The sequence below is a fragment of the Nerophis ophidion genome, linkage group LG25, assembly GCF_033978795.1.
Source record: "Nerophis ophidion isolate RoL-2023_Sa linkage group LG25, RoL_Noph_v1.0, whole genome shotgun sequence".
NCBI classification, from domain to species: domain Eukaryota; kingdom Metazoa; phylum Chordata; class Actinopteri; order Syngnathiformes; family Syngnathidae; genus Nerophis; species Nerophis ophidion.
In genome coordinates this window covers 16,899,987-16,910,326 of record NC_084635.1, presented here as the reverse complement: position 1 = coordinate 16,910,326, position 10,340 = coordinate 16,899,987, and the positions used below count along the sequence as shown (strand labels likewise).

The 10,340-nt window shown below is 38.9% G+C and overlaps 1 protein-coding gene across 1 annotated transcript in view; it reads left to right on the top strand.

The window, feature by feature from the left end:
- The first annotated feature begins 7,779 nt into the window (after window positions 1–7,779).
- The window catches only part of LOC133542916 (E3 SUMO-protein ligase PIAS1-like), a 173,406-nt gene continuing 170,845 nt past the window's right edge, over window positions 7,780–10,340 (top strand). The window contains exon 1 of the mRNA XM_061887176.1: window positions 7,780–7,906. Within this exon, the coding sequence (XP_061743160.1) occupies window positions 7,883–7,906 (24 nt within the window). The 5' untranslated portion in view covers window positions 7,780–7,882. The remainder of the gene's footprint in view (window positions 7,907–10,340) is intronic.

Genomic DNA, 10,340 nt, shown 5'->3' with positions numbered 1-10,340 from the left:
TGCCATCCGGGAGGAACTCAAAGTAAAGCCGCTGCTCCTCCACATCGAGAGGAGCCAGATGAGGTGGTTCGGGCATCTGGTCAGGATGCCACCCGAACGCCTCCCTAGGGAGGTGTTTAGGGCACGTCCAACCGGTAGGAGGCCACGGGGAAGACCCAGGACACGTTGGGAAGACTATGTCTCCCGGCTGGCCTGGGAACGCCTCGGGATCCCCCGGGAAGAGCTAGACGAAGTGGCTGGGGAGAGGGAAGTCTGGGCTTCCCTGCTTAGGCTGCTGCCCCCGCGACCCGACCTCGGAAAAGCGGAAGAAGATGGATGGATGGATGGATGCATTGCTTTTAGAGCAGGGGTCTCAAACACGCGGCCCGCGGGCCTTTTGTGGCCCGCACCTTAATGTGAAAATGTAATGTTAGTGCGGCTCGCAAGTTTTATATGAATGGCGCTTTACAGCGTCACACTTTTCCGGGAGACTCACAATTTTCAGTGCCCCTCCAGGGGTAATCATTCTCCCGAATTTCACCCAAACGACATTATTAAGGGGACACCGTGGAGGCACTGCCTTTGGTGTCCTCTACAAATTGTACGAACAGCGTGCCAGCCTGGCCATATGTTGTATTTGACTTCTGTAGACGCAGTAAACGACTGCAAGACATAGCTGATCAACAGCCACACAGGTCACACTGAGGGTGGCAGTATAAACAACTTTAACACTGTTAGAAATATGCACCACACTGTGAACCCACACCAAACTAGAATGACAAACACATTTTGGGAGTACAATTGCACCGTAGCACAACATAAACACTACAAAAAATACCCAGAATCCCATGCAGCCCTGACTATTCCGGGCCACAATATACACCCCCGCCACCCACCAACCACACCCCCTATTGTAGCCTGGAAGAGTTAGGGCCGTGGAGGCACTGCCTTTGGTGTCCTCTACAAATTGTACGAACAGCATACAAAACAAATACCCAGAATCCCACGCAGCCCTAACTCTTCCGGGCTACAATATACACCCCCGCCCCCCCAACCCCGCCCCTATTGTAGCCTGGAAGAATTAGGGCTGCATTGGATATGGGCATATACATCAACCATATGATTTGCCTAAAAAGCTGAACAGGACAAAAAAAAAAAAAAGGATACTGGGTATTTGTTCTGTTGTGTTTATGTTGTGTTACGGTGCGGATGTTCTCCCAAAATGTGTTCGTCAGTCTTGTTTGGTGTGGGTTCAAAGTGTGGCGCATATTTGTAACAGTGATAAAGTTGTTTATACGGCCACCCTCAGTGTGACCTGTATGGCTGTTGAACAAGTATGTCTTGCAATCACTTCCGTGGGTCTGCAGAAGCCTCATACAAAATGGAACTGGAGTGAGTTTGTATGGTGGAAAAGCGGACGAGACGGCAGGTTGTAAAGGACGTTAAAGGTGGTGCTATCATGGCACGCCCTTAATATTGTCCGGGTGAAAACCGGGAGATTCTCGGGAGGGGCACTGATATTCGGGTGTTTACCGGAAAGAGCGCGAGAGTTGGCAAGTATGTTTCTAGGGCGGGAAAGCCATTCATAGAAGGTGAATTCATTAAAAAGTTAGATTTTTTTTAAGAAATCTTTTCTCGCGGCCCAGCCTCACCCAGTTTCTGCATTCAATGGCCCCCAGGTCAATTGAGTTTGAGACCCCTGTTTTAGAGTAACATATTACGGCGATTTACTGTGAAATATCTTCACAGCAATTTGTTGAGATATGGTGATTACCAGAGGTACGCCGAAAAAATCGACCCACATCCAAAGCGCCATTTTTATTTATTCCTATTCTAAATGGATATATCATTTTTGATATTCAATTATAAATAAACCCCTGTGATGAGATGGTGACTTGTCCAGGGTGTACCCTGCCTTCTGCTCGATTGTAGCTGAGATAGGCACCAGCCCCCCCCCCCCCACCCAAAGGGAATAAGCGGTAGAAAATGGATGGATGGTGACAGAGATATATATATATATATACATATTTAAGTTATTTCTTTCTATATTCATATTTGAAATAACTAGGGTTTTCCATTTGTACAATTTATTTATCTCATGTCCGATAGTGCACTGTGAGTTACCTAGAGCTTGGTAATGAAGGGAGTATAAGTACTCCTTTTCTTATCTCATCCTGTCTCTTCCTCAGTTGAACAATAAATGTGTATGTCTCATCTAGGGAGGGTGAGGGCTGGTTGCGGATTCAAGAAGTAGTCTCTTCCCGTTGGAATGTTGGATCAACTAGAGCAGCTGATATGAATGTATTGGTTAAGCTGATCTCCCAAAGCTTTGGAATAAACTAGAACATATTCCATTTCTGTCTCGATGGTCCTTCTTACTCAGCATATATGTCATCAAAAGAACTTGGGATGGACCAGTAATTTAGATTCTCTGGGAGGAAGAACTGGTCTGACGCAACAATGGGCATATGTATGTATGTATATGTGTATACATATTTATATATAAAAATGTATGTAAGTGTATATACATATGTGTCTATATCTGTATATATATTTATATATAAACTGTATGTATATATATATATATATATATATATATATATATATATATATATATATATATATATATATATATATATACACAGGACTTGTCTCAGAAAATTAGAATATTGTGATAAAAAAAACTACTTATATTTATATCGCGCTTTTCTAGACACTCAAAGCGCTCACAGAGAACTGGGACTCAAACATTAATTCATACCTGGTGGTGGTAAGCTACATCAGTAGCCACAGCTGCCCTGGGGTAGACTGACGGAAGTGTGGCTGCCAGTTTGCGCCTACGGCCCCTCCGACCACCACCTATCATTCATTCATTCATCATTCATTATCCAGTGTGAGCGGCACCGGGGGCAAAGGGTAAAGTGTCCTGCCCAAGGACACAACGGCAGCAATTTTTTTAGATGTCAATTGGCGGGAAGCGAACCTGCAACCCGCAGGTTTCTGGCCGGCCGCTCTACCCACTACGTCATGCCGCCCCCGTTACTGGTGGTTTTGGCACTTTGGACAGGTGCCAGATCGTGCTGGAAAATAAAATCATCATCTCCATAGAGCTTTTCAACAGATACAGCTTCAATAGCCGTATTCCCATGGTCAAGCCACTCCTGAACTCTAGACAACGGAAGTTTCCTCAGTCAGCAATGGTTTGGGGAGCCATGTCAGCTGCTGGTTTTGGTCCACTGTGTTTCATCAAGTCCAGAGTCAATGCATCTGTTGTAAAGCTCTATGGAAATGATGATTTAATTTTCCAGTATGATTTGGCACCTGTCCACAGTGCCAAAATCACCAGTAACTGGTGTACTGACTATGGTATTACTGTCCTCCATTGGCCTGCCAACTCCCCTGACCTTAATCTCATAGAGAATTTGTGGGTTATTGTGAAGAAGAAGCTGAAAGACACCAGGCCCAATAATGCAAATGAGCTAAAGGCCGCTATTGAAGCATCCTGGGCATCCATAACACCTCAGCAATGTCACAGGCCGAATGCATCCATGCCACGCTGTATTGATGCAGTAATCTGTGTGAAAGGATTCCCAACCAAGTACTGAGTGCATTAATTGACATTTTCAAATGTCTGATTTTGTTTTGCTGTTATAAATCTTTATTTTTTACTTGGTCTGAGGAAATATTTTACTTTTTTGATATAGGATTTTTGAGTTTTCTTAAGCTGTATGCCATAATCAGCAATATTAAAATAAAAGGCTTGCAATCTTTCAGTTGATGTGTAATGAATCCAGAATGTATGACATTGTCATGTTTTTAGTTGCATTACAGAAAATAAAAGACTTTATCACAATATTCTAATTTTCTGAGACAGTCCTGTCTATACAAATCCTGTTTCCATTAGTTGGGAAATTGTGTCAGATGTAAATATAAACTGAGTACAATGATTTGCAAATAATTTCCCACCCATATTCAGTTGAATATGCTACAAAAACAACATATTTGATGTTCAAACTGCTAAACTTTTTTTTTTGCAAATCATTAACTTTAGAATTTGATGCCAGCAACACGTGACAAGGAAGTTGGGAAAGGTGGCAATAAATACTGATAAAGTTGAGGAATGCTCATCAAACACTTATTTGGAACATCCCACAGGTGTGCAGGCTAATTGGGAACAGGTGGGTGCCATGACTGGGTATAAAAACAGCTTCCCAAAAAATGTTCAGTCTTTCAAAAGAAAGGATGGGGCGAGGTACACCCCTTTGTCCACAACTGCGTAAGCAAATAGTCAAACAGATTAAGAACAACGTTTCTCGAAGTGCAATGGTTGGAGACTAACATTAAATGACCATGACCTTCGATCCCTCAGACGGCACTGTATCAAAAACCGACATCAATCTCTAAAGGATATCGCCGCATGGGCTCAGGAACACTTCAGAAAACCACTGTCACTAAATACAGTTTGTCGCTACGTCTGTACGTGCAAGTAAAAGCTCTACTATGCAAGTCATAAGCCATTTATCAACAACATCCAGAAACGCCGCCGGCTTCTCTGGGCCCGAAATCATATAAGATGGACTGATGCAAAGTGGAAAAGTGTTCTGTGATGTGACAAGTCCATATTTCAAATTGTTTTTGGAAATATTCGACATTGTGTCATCCGGACCAAAGGGGAAGCGAACCATCCAGACTGTTATCGACGCAAAGTTCAAAAGCCAGCATCTGTGATGGTATGGGGGTGCATTAGTGCCCAAGGCATGGGTAACTTACACATCTGTGAAGGCACCATTAATGCTGAAAGGTACATACAGGTTTTGGAACAACATATGCTGCCATCTAAGCGCCGTCTTTTTAATGGACGCCCCTGTTTATTTCAGCAAGACAATGCCTAGCCACATTCAGCACATTCGCCCACATATGCGGAGCTCTCCAAGGTTTCTCATGGTCATTCACATTGACGTCCTACTGGGGTGAGTTTTTCCTTGCCCTTATACCCACATAACCGCGGATGTCGTTGTGGCTTGTGCAGCCCTTTGAGACAATTGTGATTTAGGGCTATATAAATAAACATTGACTGATTGATTGATTGCTACATGCACAATTAGATCATAATTTTCTAGGAAAAAAATAAACAATGCATTTAATGTACTTTACTACTTTCCTATTTTGCTACAAGTTGTTTTTTTAAATTTATTTAATAATGTTTCTCACATTTTTTATCAAAGTGCTGGCATTTGCAACATTTTTTTTAGTCCCAAAGCCTCACACTTGAAGTCATCTCACGCTTAACAAGAGTGTTGGTCATGTTTGCAGTGCATCAGTGTTATAAACATATGAAATGCATGGAAGAATATTACATAAATGAATGTGATGTATTTTTTTTCTACCAACCTTTACTTGTTTGTGCATCACTTTGGCGATACCTTCGTGTCTTCCATTCAACAAGCATTTCATTTATTAACTGGCCTCTTAATTTATTAACATGTCCAACTTTAAAAGCACATTTGAAGTCAAAACACTTATGGCATTGTTTGATGGTATTTGCTGGGATTATGTGTCCATCTGTCCAAACACGAGTGGTCAGAGACACCTGTCCTGTATGTGTCTGACCTTAACAATGCAGCAGATGGCAGAGATACATGCTGTTAGAATAAAACCTCCTCTTTTGTTGGGCCAACGTAGAATCTTTTGTGAAAGAAGCTTATTCTGACAATAGAGCAAATGTGTTTTTAAAGCCTCTGTTTTGCTGACGCTTTAGGCAAATATTAACAGGTATATATAGGTGTCTAATGACAAGCAATGACGCTGACGGGCGTAAGGACACTTGATTTAAAGTCATCTGGCGTCCTCTAGTGGCTCAAAAATGAAGTAACCTCACCTAAACAAAAATATATAATGGTTATTATATTATATAAAAATGAATATATAAGTATAATATAGAAATTGTTAATATAATATAACATTTTATTTGTACAACAGTTATTTATCAAATGATTGAAAATCCGCCACAACAATAAACCCTTAAATGATGGTCATTATTTAGTAAAAACTGACATAATCTATGCTTTGATTAGTATTATATACTTTTATTAGATTGATAAACATTATGTGAATTTTTTGTGGATTAAAAAAAAACTAAACCTTTTTTAAATTAGCATTTTTATTTTTTAAATTGTCTTTTCTTTATTTGATATATGTTTTTATTGTATGTAATTACATATGTACAAGCTACAATTACTTTCATTTGTTAATGATCCACACATTTATTATAAATTGCTGGCAGAACCGGTGTCTATTCCTCTCCATAATTTTTTTCAATAAAAGAAAGAATAAACTTTTTATAGAGGCGCTTTTGTCATATTCTTAAAGCTTGGGTATACTCAATATTAATAATATTCAATACAGTGATGTTGACATCAGCATTAAAACCTATATATATATATATATATATATATGGCCCTGCGATGAGGTGGCTACTTGTCCAGGGTGTACGCCGCCTTCCGCCCGATTGTAGCTGATAGGCACCAGTGCCCACCATGACCCCAAATGGAATTAACGGTAGAAAATGGATGTATATATATATATATATATATATATATATATATATATATATATATATATATATATATATATATATATATCCATCCATCCATTTTCTACCGCTTATTCCCTTTTGGGGTCGCGGGCGCCTATCTCAGCTACAATCGTATATATATATATATATATATATATATATATATATATATATATATATATATATATATATATATATATATATATATATATATGATATATGTATATATACATATATATATATATACACACACATTTATAAATGTATATATATTGAAAAAAATATATAGATAGGTGTATATATATACATGTCTATGTATTTATATACATATATGTATATGTGTATATATGTATGTATGTATGTATGTATGTATATATGTATGTATTAAATACATACACTTGTGTATATATATAATTTATTTGAAAAATGTATTATTATTGTTACTATATATGATTTAATAATCTTATTTATAAATTAATATTACAATATAAACACACATATATACATAAGTATATGCATACACACACATATATATATATATATATATATATATATATATATATATATATATATATATATATATATATATATATATATATATATATCTCTTGATTGGATTATCCAGAGAATAGTGCTCGATACCGTGGTAGAGGGTTCCCTCAATCATCAGGAGATGATTGAGGGAACCCCTCATGAAACAGTTCTGTAGAGATGAAGTAGTCTTGTGATTTTTTCCCACACCTACATATATATATATATATATATATATATATATATATATATATATATGTATATATATATGTGTGTATATATATATGTATATATATATATATATATACACACACACATATATACATATATAATATTTTGTTGTAACATTTTTTACACAGTATATATATAAATATACTGTATATATTTTTCATAATCAAGAATTTAAATAATCAGAAAATAAATTACAATACAAATCCTCCAATTTACTGTTGGTGCTTTCCAATGGTTACTGGAAATAAAATAAAAAATATTGACATAAGATACATAAAGTCGTACTATTGTAACAAAAAAATTGACTAGTCTGATAATAATGAAATGATGTCAAACTATTTAAGCGCCACTTTTTAATATGTGTAATGACCATGACAATAAAGGAATTGATTGATTGATTGATTCATTGATTGATTGATTGATTGATTGTAAAGACAGTTGCATATTGTGTGTTTTTGTCGTCGTTTCGGTCTCTAATTGCCGCCCAATCTCAGTGCGCGTTCACGCGGCGTCGAGCGCGTCCCAGTCTCCGGGCTCGCTCACCGCGCCTGCGCAGAGGAATACAAGATGGCGGAGAGTGCGGAACTGAAGGTAAGGAGCTGTCCGAAATCATTATCCTTTTCCCCGTTTGCAGAATTTTCTCCTGTAAGGTCGCTCGCGGCTCTTCTAGTTCCAGCGTCTTTAGTCTGAAGTGCTGTCACACACGACGTTCATGGCGGAAACAGTCCGGGAACTACATCGAGTCCAGCATGTTTATGTTGATATTGAGACTCGCGCGGTTTTGCGTTGCCTTCAATGCAGCTTCAACATGACAGCGCGCGGCTGGAGTGTTAAACTAACTCAAATGTCTCGCTGACACCTTATTGTTGACATCTCTCCTCGCCAGTGCAACTTTGACGACCAGATGTGATATTAAAGCACACATGTTTGTCACCTGTGCCGTTAATGCTGACCCCCACTGTACCTGTTGATGGCGCGCGCACGCGGCGTGTTGGCCCCTCGTGAACCGTTAAACGTGATCACGCACCGGCTATATTACAAACCCCGTTTCCATATGAGTTGGGAAATTGTGTTGGATGTAAATATAAATGGAATACAATGAGTTGCAAATCATTTTTAACCCATATTCAGTTGAATATGCTACAAAGGCAACATATTTGATGTTCAAACTGATAAACATTTTTTTGCAAATCATTAGCTTTTGAATTTGATGCCAGCAACACGTGAAAAATAAGTTGGGAAAGGTGGCTATAAATACTGATAAAGTTGAAAAATGCTCATCAAACACTTGTTTGGAACATCCCACAGGTGTGCAGGCTAATTGGGAACAGGTGGGTGCTGTCACGCCAAATTTGTCGTGACAGCCCCTCTAATGCCTGAAGGACCCCAATGAGGGCGTGACAATACCAAGTTATATGACTCTTAAAGGTTACAGCTGCAAAAATAGCTTGAAAGGTTAGCATGCTGGAATGCTAATATTATTTCCTCACCGTTATTTCCCCCCAAGACAATTAGCCAATTATAATGCTTTTAAAACAGGCAACTGTTTGGGCTGCTTTAAGGTCCTTCCACCTTCATTGAGGTCCTTCAAGCATTAGAGGGGCTGTCACGCCAAATTTCTTCCGGGGGGGAAGGTTTTTGGCGTGAAAGTGCCATGGTTTGGTTTAAAAACAGCTTCCATGAAATGCTAAGTAATTCACAAACAAGGATGGGGTGGGGGTCACCACTTTGTAAGCAAATTGTCGAACAGTTTTAGAACATTTCTCAACGAGATATTGCAAGGAATTTAGGGATTTTACCATCTACAGCCCGTAAAATCATCAAAATGTTCATAGAATCTGTAGATATCACTGCACGTAAGCGATGATATTACGGACCGCTGATCCCTCATGCGGTACTGCATCAAAAACCAACATCAGTGTGTAAAGGATATCACCACATGGGCTAAGGAACACTTCATAAAACCACTGTCAGTAACTACAGTTGGTCGCTACATCTGTAAGTACAAATTAAAACTCTGGTATGCAAAGCAAAACCCATTTATTAACAACACCAAGGAATGCCGCTGGGCCCGAGCTAAGATGGACTGATGCAAAGTGGAAAAGTGTTATGTGGTCTGACGAGTCCACATTTCAAAATATGTTTGGAAACCGTGGACGTGGTGTCCTCCGGAACAAAGAGGAAAATAACCATCCGGATCGTAATAGGCGAAAAGTTCAAAAGCCAGCATCTGTGACGGTGTGGGGGTGTATTAGTGCCCAAGGCACAGGTAACTTACACATCTGTGAAGGGCACCATTAATGCTGAATGGTCCATACAGGTTTTGGAGCAACATATGTTGTCATCCAAGCAACGTTATCATGGACGCCCCTGCTTATTTCAGAAAAGCAATGCCAAGCCACGTGTTACAACAGCGTGGCTTCATAATAAAAGAGTACTTCCTGGCCCGGCTGCAGTCCAGACATATCTCCAATGGAAAATGTGTGGCGCATTATGAAGCGTAAAATACGACAACAAGACCCCGGACTGTTGAACAACTTGAGCTGTACATCAAGCAAGAAGGGTAAAGAATTCCACTTTCAAAGCTTCAACAATTAGTTTCCTCAGTTCCCAAATGTTTATTGAGTGATGTTAAAAGAAAAGGTGATGTAACACAGTGGTGAACATGCCCTTTCCCAACTACTTTGGCACGTGTTGCAGCCATGAAATTCTAAGTTAATTATTATTTGCAAAAAAAAAAAAAAAAGTTTATGGGTTTGAACATCAAATATCTTGTCTTTGTAGTGCATTCAACTGAATATGGGTTGAAAAGGATTTGCAAATCATTGTATTCCGTTTATATTTACATCTAACACAATTTCCCAACTCGTATGGAAACGGGGTTTGTAAATATAATTCACTTCACTTCACAATATTCTACTCAAATATTTTTTTTAACAAGAGAGGATAAACTTAAAATGGCTGGCAGACCTATTCCACGCTAACATTAGATACATAATTGGCTGCCTTATGATATTGTAAGGAA